The 18,874-nt window shown below is 44.5% G+C and overlaps 1 protein-coding gene across 13 annotated transcripts in view; it reads right to left on the bottom strand.

Annotated features, from left to right (window-relative positions):
* The window catches only part of RBFOX2 (RNA binding fox-1 homolog 2), a 165,107-nt gene that overhangs the window by 118,127 nt on the left and 28,106 nt on the right, over nt 1–18,874 (bottom strand). For 11 of the 13 annotated variants that reach the window (XR_010999387.1, XR_010999388.1, XR_010999386.1 and 8 more), the window contains exon 2: nt 11,455–11,505. The exons of the other annotated variants lie outside the window; for them this stretch is intronic. Coding sequence is in view for 6 of the 11 variants with exons in the window: in XM_068191119.1 (XP_068047220.1) it covers nt 11,455–11,505 (51 nt within the window). In the remaining 5 variants the exon portion in view is untranslated. The remainder of the gene's footprint in view (nt 1–11,454; nt 11,506–18,874) is intronic. 13 annotated transcript variants of the gene reach the window in all.

Raw genomic sequence — 18,874 nt, forward strand, 5'->3', positions numbered from 1 at the left:
CTGGGTCTCATTAGATGTAATCCTATTGCTAAACCTTTATGGGACCTGGCAGCAAGACAGCTTGGTGCTGCTGTGACATCAGAGTGCAGCTTGTTGAAATCCACAGGCATCAAGAGTTAAAAACAGATTCCTCCTAAAACACCATGAGCTATCAACCTCTTGTGTGGGCAGCAGCAGCATCTAAATCCACTGAGCAATTGGCTGGCCTTTGGAAACAGAGGTGGGAAGAGACAGGTCATGGGGGACTGCCTGCCCTCACCCCCAGGTAAATAGCAGCACAGCATCTGCTGAGGTTTTCAGTTAAAAGCTATGAGACAGTTCTCATCATTTTATCAACAGCCTCTGGAGACAGCAGCCTCTGACCTTTATCAGGAAGAGCACCCTTGTCCTCTAATCACAGACTTCCTGGAAAATGCAATCTAGCTGGCAATTAACACAGAATGGAATGGGGAAAAAAAGCCTCCTAACATCAAATCATCACTACAAGATTTTTTAAATATGTCCCCACCAAAATGCAGAATTCAAGCAGATTCTCACAACCTATTTCACTCCCACAAGCATTATTTAACAGTTTCTACTAAGATTTTTCTCACCTCTCCCTCCACCAAAAAACCTGCCCCATCCCACCCCCAGTCTTGCTTTGCAGATGTTGCCTGCAGCAGCACAGCATCTTGCTGTGAAAGCTTCAACACAGGGGTGCAGAGCGTGACCTGGGCAGAATTGCATGTGCCATTTCCACTGGGAAATCTAAGAGACTTATTAAGCCAGGACAGTGACGATTAATCTACTAATGGAATGAATCAAAAGTGTGTTCCTGGCTCCTTCCCCTTCACATCCTAAAACCTCGGGGGAGCTGAAACCATCTGGCAAATGCCTGCTCTGAGCAACATTATGCTACTGCTGGAAATACCTCTCCCTTAATACTAAGAAGAATGAAACCATCTTCCATCCACCAGGTATTCTCAGGAGCATCTGCGTAGCTCGCCAAGGTAGGCTGCTTGCACACAGCATCCTTCCCCAGCCAATGCAGAGCTGCTCACTCACCATGCAGGAGAAGTCAGCAGAACACAAAGCGATCCCGTTCATTTACTCGGGGTCCCGCTGAAGCAGCCGGCACGGTCGCGGCGCAGAAGCAGTTGCTGTACTTGGCATAATGCACACAGGTGCAGATCCCAGCTGCAGGAGGCAGAAGCACACTCCCTGCCCAGCCTGGGGACATGCTCCCCCTGAATCCTCTCAGTTCTTTCTCCATGCAGGTAGGGTAGCAAGGATGAGTTTGTTTATCTTAATTAAAGAAAAATAATAATAATAATCTCTCTTCTAAACATGTTCATAATGGAAATCTGACCAGAGAGCTTGAAAAGAAATCAAAACATCAGACGAGTCCATAGCAGATATTACTATGAGACAGAATGAAGGACTGACTCAGAGATGCTGAATACCCTGCACCATTTGAGTAGTAAGCAAGCACAGGAAGAAACAGAGCTGAGGCAGCTGTCACAAAAAAAGGATCTTGGGCACTTTCAAGATCATACAGGAGCAGAGGAACCTCCTATCTTACAATTTAGACATATACCAAAAAAACACCCCAAAAAACAGAGAAAGAGCAGTCGTATGGCTGTGGAATAATGTCAGTGGTAACAACCGGCTTTTGATTGTCACAAAATAACACAAATACAGGGCAGGGCAGACAAGAGGTCCTCCATGCTCAGAGACAACACAGAGCATGTTTAGACAAATATCCATCAGGAATTGCCTAACTTGTTATTACAGACTCCTAGAAACTAGAACTCTGATCCCCTAAATTACCCTTCCACTACTTCACTACACTGAATCAGAAAATGTTGGTTTACTCCACAATATCCAATTTAAGCCTTTCCTGATACCAATTAAGCTGTCTTCAATGGACATAGTAAATAACCAATCCCCATCCTCCATGATTTCTACTCTGTCCTTTTAAAAAGAAGGAACAAGCTTGGTATTTTCCTACTATGTCAGGCTCCCTGAGCCTCCTTTTCTTGTTCTTCCCTGGACATTTTCCAGATTTCACCTGTGTACATCCTGAAGTGCCTAAAAGTAGGCACAGTGCTCCACTTGCTGTACTAAGCTGCAAAGAATAACTGTCTTCTGCAGTTTACTTGACACACCTGGAAATGTATTCCAGGTTTTCAAGATTACGAAAACCAGCACCACATACTCAGCTTGTTATCTCCTATTACCCCAGATATTTCCTTGGATATTAGTGCTTAGCCAGTTAGTCTCCATTTTATATTGCATATACAGTTTCTTTTGTTAATACAGCTTGGTTTTGTTTAATTTCATATTGTTGGATTTCAGGGCATTTCTGGAATTTACTGTGATCTTTCCAACTTCTAATCCTACCTTCCAAAGGCTGCCAGCCCCTGCACATACATATGTTCAGTCACTGTTTTATTACCCTCAATTTTGATGAGCAGTGGAGAACAGCAGAGCAGCCAAGCCAGACCACGTTATGACTCCAGATCAGACACACACACAGAGAAAAGCATGATATAATTGCTCCACATACGGTTTTCCAATGAGGCGTTCAGCCCCTTCTTAATTTCACCTTTCATTTGTCTAGTTTATGTAAAGGTCATGTGGGACTATGTCCAAAGCCAGTAGCTTTCTCTGTCTGCCAGGCCTGCTGCCATATCAAACGAAAAAACTAAATTGATCTGACATGATTAGCCCTTAAAAATTAGCAATGTATGTCTGCTGTTGGCTTAATTTCCTTTAGTAAAGGATCTGACCATAAGCATCTGATCTTTTTCAGCATCTTTCCACATTCTGTAACTGCACTGACCAGATGAATTTCTTGGGATCTCCAGCGGCCTTTAAAAAAAATTAAGATGCAAGAATAATATTTATTCACACACACGCTCTTCATTCACTTGAAAGCTGTGAAATTTCATGATGTGCAGAATGCACATTGGAGAAAACCGACCACTGCAGGACAGGCTCTGCATGCCCAGAGGAGGAGACCATCTTTCACAGTGCCCTCTGAGCAGCAGCGGTGCTGGGCAGCACCCCTCCCTCTGGAAGAAACCAGCTCGGGCCAGAGCCCGCTCGAGCCAGGAAAGCCTAGAGAGTGCCTGCTTAGGCTCCCCTCTAACAGCAAATCTATTACGAGCACTCTTCCTCCAACACCCCTCCTGGATGTCGCCTCTGCTCACAGATCAAAGACTTTTGTGGAAACCTTTTCCAACGTGATCCTTCAACGAACCAAACGCCGCACAGGTTGCACGAAGGGGCTGCCCTCTCCCCATCCCTCTAAACACAACTTCCCTCGGCCAGAAGAGCCGTTCCAGAAACACCTAGGAGGAATCAGCCCCCAATCCCTTGCGGGACGCCGGAGGCCGAGCCCCGGGCCGTGCTGTGCGGGGCAGCCCGAGGCGGCGGGCCCGGGACGCGGGCGGGGCGGGGCGGGGAGCGCTGGCCGTGCGCCGGCTGCCCTCTCCCGGCAGCCCAGCGCCAGCGCCAGCGCCAGCGCCGCCCGGCCCCGCGGGGCACCCGCGCTGCCACGGCGCGGCACGGCGCGGCACGGCACGGAACGGCGCGGCGCGGCACGGCACGGCACGGCGCGGCACGGTGCGGCACGGAACGGCGCGGCACGGCACGGTACGGCGCGGCGCGGCACGGCACGGCACGGCGCGGCACGGCACGGCGCGGCACGGTGCGGCACGGTACGGTGCGGCACGGCACGGTACGGCGCGGCGCGGCACGGTACGGCGCGGCGCGGCACGGCGCGGCGCGGCACGGTACGGCGCGGCGCGGCACGGCGCGGCACGGCGCGGCGCGGCGCGGCACGGCACGGCGCGGCGCGGCACGGTACGGCGCGGCGCGGCACGGCACGGTACGGCGCGGCACGGCACGGTGCGGCGCGGCGCGGTACGGCGCGGCGCGGCGCGGCGCGGCACGGCGCGGCACGGCGCGGCACGGCGCGGCACGGCGCGGCACGGCGCGGCACGGCGCGGCAGGGCACGGCGCGGCACGGCGCGGCACAGAGCCGAGGCTCCCAAGAGCACGGGCTCTCCGTCAGCAACGCGCTGCAGCCCCTTTGGGTACCTAGAAATAACAGCTGCACAGGTATTATTCAAGGTTGGTTTTTTTTTTTTTTTAATATATGAATTAATAAAATATAAATATACGTATTATATTATATATATTACATATGTATGTATGATTCTATGTAATATATGTAATTTTTTATACATATACACACATATATATAGCTATAGATATATATCTGAATAAATAGATAGATATCTAGATATCTATGTATGTGCTGAGGACCCCGAGTCCCCCTCACCCAAGAGCTTTAAAACCACCTCAGTTTTAAGTCAGTGATGTACGGAAGAACTTTTCCCCCCATAAAAAACACCTAAAGTTGCCACAGGATGCTGTGGATGCCAAAGGTTTAGACAGGCTCCGAAACCATTTAGAGAACTTCAATAAAGAAAAAAAAAATCTATCACAGGTGACTTTTAAAAAGAATAAAAATCTATAGCCACAAAATCCCAAAGCCACAGGATTGCTTCAAGAGCACAGCAGAGGGGAAGTATCACCGAATCTTGGCACTGCTCCGTCTGTTTTAAGTACTTGCTATTAGACACTGTCAAAGCCAGAACACTGGAAGGCAGAGACTTTCTGTCTGACTCGGAATAGCTGCTTTCATGCCCTCAGTAGGATATCATAGCTATCAACAAGCCATTTTCTTCATTTTGTTTTAGTCCTACAACTGATCTGGGCTACTTCTAACACACATGCCACACTCTGGTGTAATCATTCAGAAGGGAAAATCTAAACAAGATGCTGTCCCTCTTGCCAAAGGAACTGAGGGGCTTGGGAGTCTCCAAGATAAGACATGGAATAACACTAATATGGTCACCACAGGAGAAAAAATGGTCTCCTGGTACTCTCAGGATGACTCACATCTCCTCTCTTTAACCCTTAAGCAGAGATGAGAAATTGCTTGAATCAGAGGACTCAAACATGAAAGGAATTTGTATTGCATCATCCAAGCCCATTTCCTGCCAACGCCTTACAACCCCAGAGCTTTGGCCAGACTATTCATCAGCAAGGTATTTGTTACTTCCCTTGAGAAGCTGTTTATAGGTCTTAAGGAGCTTACACCGAGGAAGTTTTCCCATGTATCTGAATTAGGTGAACTCCTTAACTATTTCTTCTCTTACAACTTTTTTCCACGTGGTTACTTACTATCTTTTGTTACTGATTATGAGAAAGGCATGTACTGGCATGGAGTTCGTTGGATATGTTTCTGGAAGGCATTCAGGGCTCTGGAAGGAAAGGATTCTATGCCTTGTATTCAGAGATTAGAAAGGCGGCAGACATGAGGGAAGAAGGGAATAAATATACAGCCAGAGTGATCTATTTGCAAGACTCACGTCAACTGCAAGACATTGTGCTTCCTGTATTATTTAAGGGGTCTGATGCTAGGAAATCTGCCAAACAAAGGAAAGGAGAGATTTGGGGGAATGTGGCCAATTATTGGCCAATATAATCACAGAGACTTGGTTCAGAGTGAAATTTCAGAAAGGTTTATAACAAGCTAAGATATTTGGTGGTTTGTGTCTTACAACTTTTTTTTAATCCCACTTATTGTATCTTTCCTGCAGCATTTTAGGGATATAGTCTAGGCTTGAGAAAACAAGGAACCACTTCTTCATGCTTCAAATGATCCAACAAGTGCCTGGCTGACCAAGACAGTTCTGGATTCAGGAGAGATGCATCACCAGGTTAGTCTCAGTGAGTCTTGCTTTTCCAACTCATCCTTAATTGTTTAAACTTCAATCTGTAACCAACTCCTCCTTCAGTTTTTAGCTAAACATTCTGTTCTCTATCTTCCTTCTCACATACCACAATTTACACTGTTTTAACTTAACCCTCTTCACTCTCTCAACACGTTTTTACCTTCTGAATGTACTGTGAGTTTTAAGTAGCATGGGATGCAACCTGGTAAAGGACTTCTCAAGTTCCTTCCCTCATGCAGTGTTAAATGGCTTTCCATAAGCACATCTGAACTGGCCTAAACTCTTCATAGCTTCATGAAGCAGAAACATCCCAGCAGTTCTCCCACTACACACTCTTGAACCCCTTTGTGTGCAGCCACCTCACAGATGCTTCTCACCTCCTGAATACATTGGACATTTTTGTCCAGACTACATTCTCTGAAATGAAGCTTATTATTTTCTATGAGAAACTGCAGGTAAGTCAGTAATAGAATATCCCTTCAGTCCTGTCTAGTACAGTGTGGAAACATTTCATTGCTTGCCTGAAGAGAAGCTGTAGGAGCCAGGATGCAGCGGATTTGGCAGATTTATCCTAATCCACCTAATTTTAAACATAAGGAAAGTGCTTAGAGCAGTTTTCCCTCATTAGCTTGGTACCATCCCAGATTTCAGATTGATTACTTTCAAGCCAAGAGGGACTCCTCAAAAATACCAAGCCTGGTCTTCTCCATTTTATATGGAGGATCCCAGAAGCTTCCTGATCTTTGTTCTGGCTATTTACTCACAGAGTAAGGTGTTAAGACTTTATTTGAGCCTCTCTAGAACCTCTCTCTGCCCCTGAGTTTAATAATTTCTATTAAATACACTTTTCAAACGAAAAGTGTAAGCAACAAACAACCCAGAGCCACACAAACCATGCTCCTTTCTAGCTCCTGAATAACTTTACCCTTCCACTGCCACCACCTCATGGGTTACTGAGCCACACAACATGCACACTGGACGTTTTTTTTTTTCATGGTCAGAAGGAAAAGAAATTAAAAACTAAAACTTTTCAGGAAGACCACTTATATTTGAACTTTGAGACAGGGAGTCTTAGTTACAAAACTGACCAAGCAGGACACTAGAGAGACTATGGTTGGTGCTATCATGGTACAAGTGAAAACAAACAAGTGAAAACAAACCATTTTCCTCCAGGATGACATTTTTATTTGCTTCATGGCAAGAGCATCTCAAGTCTGTTGATACTAAATCAAGAGATTTTTTTGGGTGGATATCCTAATCAATGCTGGGCACTTAGCTGCTAATCAAGATATGGCAATATTCCCAAATTCACACTTCATCTACATAATGGAGAAGAGGAAGATAGGTGAAGGAGCCTCAGACCACAGAGATGAGAGAGGACAGGTCTCCCCCTCTGAATTCTGTGTGGAGATCCCTGCTGTTTGCTGCCAAGAGACCGCCAAGGAGCAGCAGCACCTCTGTGCAGCCAGCTCCAGCAGGAAGCTGAGTGACCTGCAGTCCTGCCTCCCCATGAGACCTCTTACACACCCTTCACATCTCAGGATGAAGGTCTTCCTTGCCAAACTCCCCACATCAGAAGGGACTGGGAAAAGAAAGCAAACAGGGAGGGAAAAAAGCAACGGGGAGGCTTCCTGTTCTCACAGGCTGCCGCCCCTGCTGTTCACCAGCCAGGGAAGGCAGCGTACACATCCGCCGGGAGCCTGCGCTTGCGATGCCCTGTCAGATATTCCAATGCAGCAAGTGAGTGAAGACCCAGGGGAAAAGGCTGACAATTGGGGAGGATTTAACAGCCTTTCACCTTAAGCTTGAACTCAAAACTGAGAGGATACTGATAAAGCTGTTCCTAGCAGTTGCCATAGGCACCCACTAGCTTGGGCTGAAGCCTCAGCTACATACAGGAGAACAACAGGTCAGGCCTAGTGAGTGCTCGGATGGAAAACCAGCCACTGAAATTAAGCTGTTGAAGGAAGTGTCACTTGTGATAGGTAACAATGCTTCCACCACATTAGCACCAAGCCAATGGCCCAGTTTGATTTAAGAATTGTACTTAGGGAAGTACAAGCTTTTAAAAGAGGCTTCAAACCAATATCCTAACGTGTTGTGATAGCTGAGGATCACTTTCCATAACAGAAGAGGTATAATAGCTCTAACATCCTGACCCAGTTCTGGTGTGTGCAATTACCTCCTGCTTCCATAAACTCTCTCTCCTCCTCTCTTCCCTTTAGTGGCAGCTAAACAAGGTGTTCTTGCTCATTTTGCTTCCTGTTGGGGAACAAAATTATTCTGTGCAGCTGCCAAATTCTGCCACAGATGTGCCAGTATTCAGCACTCTAACAAATCTCAGATATCATGTCTAATACACTTGGACATGAAAAGCACTAGAGCAATATAATATAGGCCTTGGCTATATACAAAATGAGCTGGCACAGTCAGCATGCAACAGCCTTCTAGAAGAAGAATGTGTATTCTTGATGAGTTTGTCTGTATGTAAAAGCTGTATCAGTATAGCTGTACCACTCATTTTCCATGTTGAGACCAACTCAAAGTACCTCAGAGCTGTTTGTCACAGCTTGGGAAATGAAGCAAAGAAGTCTTGGTTCACTGCATTTTAGGCAGGCGCTTGCATTACAAAAAAAGAAATACCATTTTGTTGGCAGACCTAACAGAGGGCTGAAAAACTGAATAGTCCCCAGGGAATAAGCTCTCCTAACCAAAAGACCTGGTTCTCATCTCAGTTAGCAATGTTACACTAATGTTCTGTCATTTTCCCTTTACCACAGGGCTTTGTCCCTGCCATCAGCCTAGCTCTGGGAAAAGGAAGGGTATCCTGCCATTCCTGAATGGCCCTTAGGCATCCACAGAGCAAACTTTGAATTCTGAGAACAGTCTCAGAGAGCCCTCCAGCTCTTTACAGGACTGTAACATAGATCCAGTAGTGCAACACTTCGGCAACAGAAAGCATCTTTTTAGGCAAACTTATACAATAATGATTTAGTACACATGCTCCCCAAGTCCTATGACCACAAAAAGTCCAGCAAGCAACACTCTGGTAGGGCAGGGGAGGAACAAGGGGGCTGCACAACCACCCAGAGCTTTGGGTTATCATAAAGCAATCACACAACACCAGAATTCTGAGAGAAAGAGCCTCAACATGAACCTCATCTCATTTGTTTCAGTATTGCTGCCCATGCATGGTGAAAACAGAATGCTTAAATACGTGGGAAAAGATACAAAATAAACTCTGTTCTGGAGTCCTAAGCATTCCCAAATGGCTAAAGTCAGGACTCATACCAATCACACATTTCCACTGGCAGGAATAAAAACTCCAATAATCTGGAACATCTGGGTGTGATTTAACCACTAGAGGGTGTAAAAACAGCACAGTGAAGGGTTTGCAGCCAACAATTAACAGCATTCAGAGCCTCAAGGAACGAAAAAGGCATTCAAACAAGTGAAGGAGGAGTAGGATGCTACATAAATTGCAAGAAAGGGCAGAATTTGACTACTGTGGTCACAGGATAAAAAGCCCTAAAAATAAGCTTTGCTTTGTTACTTCTCCTTGAGAAAACAGTGGGAAAAAAAAAACACAGCAGAAGTACTTAGAGTAAAGAAGTACAATGCGGAAGAGCACGATACACGACTTACCCTCACCAGTTCAAATCCAGCTCCTAATTTGAGGAAATCCAACACAATTGCTCCTGTATCTCATAATTACTTTGTTACAGGGTGAGGACCCCTACACATATTCATTCCCACATCACTTCCTCCTTTCCCAGTGCAAAAAGGCAGGTGATGGATCAGCCATTGCTGATGCTCCCACACCAGCCCCAGCCTGTGGCAACAGAAGACTTCTTTTTCTGCTGCTATCAAGTTAGAGGCTGGCAATCAGATTAGCTAAAAGCCTTGAAAACTCATTAGTGAAAACCAGATCTGAATTTAAGCTGCTTCAGGGACACAAGCAAGACAGAAGGACAAATACTTACTACAGATCAAAATGTTGTAGAGAGCAGAAAGAAAAAAACAAAACAAACAAAAAACAGCCAAAAAATATTTTTACCAGCATTTGCTAAATGAAAACACACAAGTTAAACTGCAGCTGTTTGTCCTCCAAGAAAATTCCATAAAGCTATCTGCCAATCTGAAATACATACGCACACTTGCTAACATTCATTATGCCCTGTGCTCACCCATACAGAGCTCTCCAGTGCTGCCCAAGCTGTAATTCTCATTTCACATCCTGGCTGTAGTACAGCTTCCCATGCCCATCTACCCTGATCTAGCAACCTGCCAGCAATAGCAGTTCAGGACGTTCAAATCAGAAGAGTTCTTATGGGATCAGAAAGAGGAAACCGGTGAAGTGGGATGTACTGGTAGGTATCATAACACCCCTAAATGGGTAGGTAAAGTTAAGCACCAAAATAAGATACAGAAGGTGCTACCAGAATGGGAAAGCCAAAATCAGATATGAACCACTTTAAGGATCTGACTGGCTCTGCCTTACAGCCTAGCTTACCTCACTTAGCCTGGACAGAGCAGGAACACAACTCACAGCGTCCCAGTGTGTAGTATTTATTTGTGCTAGTTAGCAGTTTAATATATCCCAGAAGACATTCTGAATAATTTCCTCCTATAAACTCATACTCACATACCAAGCACCAAAGATTTAAGCTCTTCAGTTGCTGAAGCTGCACTATGCTGCACTTCCGTCATAAAAACATCTCCCATTAAGCTGTTATTACATATACCCAGACCTCATCAAGAGATGATGAAAATCACTTTCTTTATATAGCATTACCTGAGAGTATTAAAGAATTTGATTTTGGTTTTGTTATTTGCTCATTACTGAAATGTGCTGCATTATTGATTTTCCGTGCATATTAATTTCCTGCTACACTGGCTCATACTCTGCTTTGCAGTAGTACTGCAGAACACTGAAAAAAATTCATTCTAAGAAGGGAGATGTAATGTGTGACAGTTGTATCTTACAACCATTAAATTTCATTTGTTCCAAAGCTTCTCCTTCTTCCATCGTGCAAATTCATCAGCTGGATTTCTCTGTCTTCTGTCAGGAGGCGAGAGAATGCTTACAGATGCAGTGCACTGAACAGTGTAATTTTTACTGCTGTAGGAAGGCATCCTGAATAAGAGCAGGGGCAGGGGCCCTGCAGGACTTGAAAGGAATGCAAGACAAGTTCACAGATATTAGAAACAACCCAACAGGACGTGTCATTCCCTACTCCACCAGCAAAGCAGACTCTCACAAAAACTCAGTGTTGTTTTGCTCCCCAGATGCCAGAATTACAGCAGTAAATATAAAACAGGGCCAAGCATGTACTGGCACTGCACATCTACATTCATTAACACTGAGGAGATACAGTGGGAGCTTAGGACAGGGATTCTAAGCTGTGACATTTTAAAGAATCAAGAATTTCCTGAGCTGTTGGTAATGTGGATGATATTTAACCCCTTACCAGGCACCTTGCCACATACTGCTGGAAGCCATGAAAACCCAGTCAATTAATCACATGTCTCCACAAACAATCCACAACAGAACAAAACTATTTCCACTCCATAACATGATAGCCAGGAAACTGTCATACAAAACACCCCTAAGTGTACAGAGATGCACGGACACACACATTTACTGCAGTCAGACACTTACTTGATTGTCTCTTCCTGGATATCCATGATAACCTGAAGTCAGGGGCTCGTTCTGCAAGACAAGAAAACCAAGAGTGAATGTAGGAGTTACAAGGAATAGAAAGCAAAGAAATATAGGCCTGTCTTAACTCAGCCAAAGACAAGACCCTGCATGAAATGAGGGAAGAATGAGCTAAAGTACGCTGCCAACTTCCTTTTTTCCATGTAAGCCAATGCAGCTAAAATTTATTTTCAACTGCATATGCCAAATTGTGTAGAAGAAAGGAAAAAAAAAAATCAAAGCCATAAAATAAGCATAAACTAATCCTACTCTACCCTCTGAAATATCAGTTATGTATCATTTTGGTCCTTTTCCAAAAAATTTTGATATGCAAACACATTTACTGTGATGAAAACTGAACAAAACCGAATATAAAATTATAGAAGCTATTGTGCACCTCGCCCAGCCTTGAAGAAATGATTCCCTAAACATTAGCTGTAAACATGTCATTTTTTTTCCTTTTTCAAAACAATATTAATAGTTTAATATTAACTTTAAAAGTAGTCAGTGTAACTTCAAACACCCCAGGTAAGCCTGTGCAATACCTCAACACTCCCAACAGGAAATCAATCCTCTAGGCCTTATTTCTTCAGCCCAGAAGGGACTCTGAGCCTACACATTTTGTCACATATTGGCAGCTCCATCATCCTCTGCAGGAATATATGAACCTCCAACACTTCTGGAATTTCTCTATGAAATTCCCAGACCCATCTCTATTTTAGCAGTGCAGTGGGGATTAAGATAACATAATGCTTCCTAAAAGTTTATTTCTGTTTCTAAATTTATTTTTGATTCCTCTCCCTCCAATATATCCTCTCTGGAATGGGGAAAGGGCACTCACATGCCTCAGGCATGCATCTTTCTGTCTGAGCAGAGGATGATAAACTAAACTAGACAAAGTCTATATCAATTCCACCCTGGTACCCTGGTGCATTCACAAGCATCTCCCAGCAGAATGCTAGGAGGAGGAGGAGGAGGAAAGGAAACAGCCACCCTCCACAATCATTTTCTAAGTCTATCTCCTGTTATGAGTTGTGAGGAAGAACTCTTAAGTCAGCCCTGCACTTTCTCCAGCAGCTCTTGGAGAAGGAGAGGAAGGAGAGAGAGGTCCTGACAAAACACAACAAACTATCGCAAATTGTCGAAAGCAAATACATTATGGTCATGAAGCTGACTGGAATGTACAATCACTGTCAGGAAAGAGGTTTTGTTGAGATGTTTTAGGTTTTGTGCTGGGACACTTGAGTGAAAGGCCAGCTCCTACCAGAGAGAGGTCTACTACCCTACACAGGGCATGTGGCCACTGGCACAACTTCACAGTTTGCACAAAAAATTTAACACAACTCCTGCTGAAAAGCAAGGTGCTATTATTTCAGTGCAGAAACTAGCAATGCTATTTAAAGTTTGTATCCATCCCCCCTCTCTTCCTCTTTACCTCAAGCCTGCCCAGGGGATTCTCTGTGGAAACCTGCCAGGAAACAATCACCCTCTCCTCATGCTCTCATGATACAGTAGCACGCACAGTATGAAAGCTTCAATGACAACAAAACTTTTAGCAGCCAATTTTTGGGGATTAACAGTAATTAATTAGGTTGGCCACTGTGTGAGTACATTCTTCTCAAATACTAACAGCCAGAAAGCAGGTTAAGCACAAAACTCCACAAACTATTCGGAAACAGAAGGAAAAACACAGAAGTTGGAAGAAGCAAATGAAGACCATCAACTACAGCACCACTCAAAGGTTTTGTGTTTTAAATATGAACTTAAGTAAGAGCAAACAACACCACGATGGAAATGTACAGTTAGTTTTTTTCTCCTCCAGTGTAAGTACACTTTATAAGCACTGTGATTGTTTATCCCACAAACCACAGTTTACCAATGTATGTCTAAATACCATAAACATCCACTCTGTATCAGGAGAGATGGTCTTCTCTTGAAAGACTATTCCAGGCATCCTTTTAATAGCACTTATACACACACCTGCAAGGTCAGTATCTCAGACAAGTTCCTGTGCAAGTCTCTCTCAATACCCTGAAAACCAGAAAGATTTCTACACAGAGAATAAGGAATTAATGGACAAGTTGCCCCTACGGATACTAAAGATATGGGCAGTGAATGAAAGCTGAAAGTTATAATAAAGAAAGGAAAATAGAATTGTTATTTTCAGGATGATGTTCTTCACATAAGAGACTAATAAAGAGGGACTGTCATCACCAGGCTGTGGCAGAAAAGAGACAGAACTGAACTTCGTGGGATTTCCTGAAATCACAGAACCTGGATGCCAAGAAACCACAGCTAGAAAGAGAACAGTTTTGAAAGTAGAAGCAAATCACAAAAGTGTGAAGAGAAAGGTGATTACAGAGATCTGAGGGCAGTCCACAATACGTAAGAAGCCAGAAACAAACAAGAAAAATTGAATGGAGAGGGAAATGCCCCACATCCCACAGTCTCTACTTTGTTTTTTAGAGGACAAAACTCACAGAATGCAGACTAAAAATGTCTGAGGGATATGGTTGCATCAGGAGGTAAAAGAAGAAGTGAAAGAGGGTTACATTAGTGAGAGTTCCAAGATAGCAGAGGTTAGAAAGAGAGCAGCAGCTGGAGCACTAAGGTCATAAAAAGGCCAAAGATATCTCTTTGCCTTTCATACAGCAATGCTACCACCAAGTACTGGACTCTTTGCAAAATCCCCGCTGTGCGTATCATTGCTCTAATTGAACTTAACTCTCCAAGAGAAGGCAGGAAGCGCCTAGGGAAACCATCTCCTGCCAATAATCTCCAGTGCTGCCAATTTTACAGGTCACTAATGGTGAATCTGGGGCCTGCTGCATGATTATTCCATACGGAGTTTGCTTTTGTTGAAAACTAAACAGAGCAAGAAGTGAAAGCGTTAAACTCCTGCAACTGGAACAGCACAGTCCAGCAACATCCAGACAGAAAACCCCTGCTAGTAGGCAATCTAAGGCAGCAGAGGCTGGGGATACAGCTCAATCTCTTCCTTTGACTGCACATGAACAAAACTAATCTCACAAAATGGAAGTGGAAAAGAGAGGGGGAAGGTTTGACACAGATAAGTACCCACCACAAACATAGAGGGACTCTGCCTTCTGGCAGCAGCGTGATGGGAGAGGGAATCCCCAGATAACTCCATCTCTTTTGCACAGCTCTCTCCTGCCAATTACATTCTCTTTCAATGCCAACATGCAACCAGACATTCATAAAGAAATTGAGTTAGGTAGCACTAGCCTGCAAAATCAAATCAAACTGCCACTGGGATGTTTCATTACTTTGTTTACCACTGAAAGGCATTTCTCAGGCACTTGCAATTTGCTTTAGAGTAGGGAGAATAAAACTGGAAGCTAATACCAGAAATCAGCTTTCTGCAACACGCATTGGAATTTTATTCAAACAATATGGATGATCTCACACATGGGCTTCCACACTTCCATAGGATGTGTGACCACTGTGGCTGTACCCCAGTGACAGCCTCTGTGCAGGCCAACTAGATTTGACAGGATAAAAGTCACAACTCAGTCAAATCCACTGAGTCTTTACCACCCATTTATTTCAAAGTTTTCCCATTCTTTCATTTCCCAGCCTTGCTAACACAAGACCTTTTCCACTGGCACTTGCAATAGTAAGGTGTGCCACAAACTGCAAGTCACAGGTACTGCCTCAGGTCAGAGGATAAACTCACTACAGTCATTTGCAGATGACTGAAGTTCAAAGTAGATCCTCCTGCATGAGCAGAACAGCCAGGCTTTGGAGTTTTTGGGGGGTTTGATACCTCTCAACTTGACAAATTCTAAGAGCTGCTGAATTAGACATACCTTAAAAACACAAGGAACTGCCAATCAACCAAGACACCATTAAGAAGTGATCATCTCTGCAGGTGGCACTAACTTATGAAAGGCCTCAAAGGACTGGAATAAAGTCATTCCCTAGGGAAAACGTCACAGCTCTAACACATAATGGAAGGTCTGAAAGTCCTTCTACCCTTTTCTTAAAATTAAAACTGAATTTTAGATTAAAAACGCAATAATCCTATTTTTGGACTAACCTGACCCCAGAATCAATCAATTTCACATCACAACTTGCCATTTTGCCACATGCAACAATCACTGAGGCCTGATCAGCAACTGTTTCCTGACAGCCGAATGAAACATAAAGTCTGCAGATTAAAACTTTGCTCATAGGAACCGTTAATTTAGCGAGTTCGTCCACATTTCCCCCAACCAGAAAACCAACTCCTGCTGAATCCAAGCTTCAGCCTGAAGTGCTCAGTCCTTTCCATTGCGAAGATAATCTCAGAAACATGACCAAGCAATCCCTTCCCTGGATCTGCAGCATTCCTGCTTTAGTGACAATGCCAGGATAAGTGGAGTGAGGTTAATGTAGTCCTTTCAAGTTTCATAACCACCTGCTGGGTTCTGAACAGCAGCAGCAAAACTCACAGGAACAGGTCATCTTGTCTCTGCTCTGGCTGCCCCCAGGAGCTATGGGTGGTGCAGCAACCTGGTAGCTTGGAAAGAAGCAAGAAGGGAGAGTCCCTGCATCAGAAAGCCAGAAATCCTTGGACTACACAGAGCAATGAAAAAAAGGCAACAAGAAATTACTTGTTCCTCCCGAAAGCAAAATGGGATTTTGAAGTGATGAGATAGCACAAGCTACACATTTACCAGACTTGTACTAGACAAACAGAAGCCACTTTCTCAGAGCACAGTGAATAAGATGTTCACAATAAGAAAAATAAAAGGCTGAAAACACTGGCTACGAAGCTATTAATCTGAAAGTGACAGTTGCGAAAAAGTAAAGATCATGAGCCAGACAGAAATCCCAGTGCTGTTCATCACAGCTCAGTGGTTTCACCATCTTTTTTGTTTTACTTCTTGCATACAGGAAAGATAGAAACCCTGCGCTGGGGAAAGGCGGGGTGGGTGGGGGGATTGTCTCGAAAAAGGCTTTTTAGTATTTAACTGTGGCAAAGCGCTGCTAAAACTGTAAATGCCTTGATCTTATTATCAGTTGCTAAGAAAATAGGAAATTCTTTATCAGACCCTTACTTGCACAAATTACTGCATAGAAACAAAAAGCAAATAACCATTTCTTTGTCCAAGTGTATCTGATGCATTCAGTCTGCCTCCTCAATTGTGTGTGCTGTCTCCTACCCCAAATTGTCTTTGGATAAAATTAATGGGGAAAGTAGCATCTATGGGTGAATTACCAATTATTAATGAAAAACTGAACTAAGCAGTTTTTAAATGGATCTTAGTCTTCTCCCTCGATACTTATCCTAATTTGATATACAGCTCTTGCTAATCACTCTGCAGCACCAATAACTGTGTCTATGGGACACTTCTCTTCAGCTGTCTTCACTTTCAATTAAACTTGCTTCACGGCTTTGGCTGTTTTCCACATGTGCAGACATCATCTCGCAAAGACCTTCCATTTATTTGCTTCCTTGTTAGTGCTCTGACATCAACAACCTGTACAATTTCCTGGATGCAAGTAGCAGGACTTACATTTTACTTTTCACCCACTTCTCACCCATCCACCCCACTACTCTCCTCTTTTTTTAAGTATATTTGGAGACTACAAGCTTGAGATTTTGATAAAAGCCACCACAACAAGTACACTTTGCACGGCTGCCCTTGATGGCTGGGAAGAATGCTGGCTAGCACAGCCCTGGCTTCCGACACCCACCCCAATGGCTGAGGCCACTTCTTTAGGGAGGGAAAAGCAGGGGTGCAGCTGAGGGGACCCAGTGCCAGTGGCCATGCCCATGAGAGAAGAGAAGTGCCCCCGAGCTCCCCGCTCTGCAGCCCAGTAGAGGCCAGGACAGAGGCTCATACGGCCCCTCTTCCTTCCTGGAATTCTGGCTGCAGCGACAGCAGCCTCCGGCCCAGGCCCCCCTCCCCTGCTCCAGGCTTCCCCATATCCTAAAGAAACCGTCTTTTCCACAGGAGCCAGTAGGATGTAGGACAGATAGGGCAGGAGAGCTCCCCTGCTGCCATGTCCCTGGTGCCTCAGAGGGCTCCAAGGAATGCAGCCCCACCCCAACCCCACAGCATAAGGGGGTCCCTGTCCTGCGTGTCCCCCCAGCCTCTCGGCTCCACAAAGCTGGACACGCAGCTCTGTAGCAGGAACACGGTACCCACAGCCCGCTGTGGGACTGCAGCTCTTCCGCCCGGCCATCGGGAAGGGGCAGGACCCCGGCAGAGCCCAGCTGGAGGGAGGCCAGGCCTGCCAGAGGCTCCCCGGGCGGGAAGCCCAGTGACACAGTAAAGGCAAGAAAGGAAAGTGATGTCAGATTAATAAAAATAGTCTCCTGCCCTGACCAGAGTTTGAATAGTCTGGAGCAGTTGGCTAGGGAAGCCCACAAGGTAGTCAGACAGAACAGGGCAACTTTGGGATGGCTGCATCCCTGTTGAATCAGAGCCCCAGTGATGACACCCAAACGTGTCAGTGCAATTTTCTGTATTTTGAAATACGGATTTCCTTAACTCCAATCTCCTAGCACTTCTTTTCTGTGAAATCATATGTATACAATAGGAAGAATAACTGATTAGCATAGCAGAGGCTGCAGAATGGAATACAGACAAACACACATCTGACCAAACCACACCGAAAAGTTTAAATACTTCCAGATCTCTTAAAATATTCATGATGCAACAAGTTCACAAATGCATACTAAGGCTGCATAGTGTCCGTATGGAGTTACAGTACAGAAGTCTACTGCTGCAGAGAAAGGGGATTTTCACACACAAAAAGCACTTCCACAGCTAAAATTGAAGTATTTTACACATATTCTTTACAACAATGCTGATTCTTCCCTGTCTTTTTTTTTTTTCCAAATAATGGAAGTAGGTCTCTGGTCAGAAGCAGCCTTTCCCCCAGCTAGGTTTTTAATTTTCCAGATCAGCCAACGGATGTTTTCAGATACTCAAATAGATGAGATTTCATTAATTTAGTGTAATTTAAATGTGCAAAACATACACTTTCTTTGGACTACATATGGTACTCATACTGCTCCAGGCATAAAGAAAATACAGTCTGACTCTACTAGTCCATGACCTACAGTGGCAACAACAGATCCAGTGCAAGGTAAAGCCCCTGGGAATACTGTGCACTGTGTGACGTCTGTGATCCAGCAAATGCAAGGACACTCTGCATGCACAGAAGTCAATAGCACAAAATATTGATTTCCCTCCTCTTCTACTAAGCAGAAGCATTTTAAAATGGCAGTTCATCTTCATTTATGCTCTTACTCAACAGAAACGGAACAGGGCTCATAACCATTTCTCATTTTAGAGAAATTGTTAGAGAAGCTCTAAAATCCAGCACTGGGGGCACCTTTGGATGCCATAATTGTTACGTGGGG

Source organism: Anomalospiza imberbis, chromosome 5 (assembly GCF_031753505.1).
Source record: "Anomalospiza imberbis isolate Cuckoo-Finch-1a 21T00152 chromosome 5, ASM3175350v1, whole genome shotgun sequence".
Lineage (NCBI taxonomy): Eukaryota > Metazoa > Chordata > Aves > Passeriformes > Viduidae > Anomalospiza > Anomalospiza imberbis.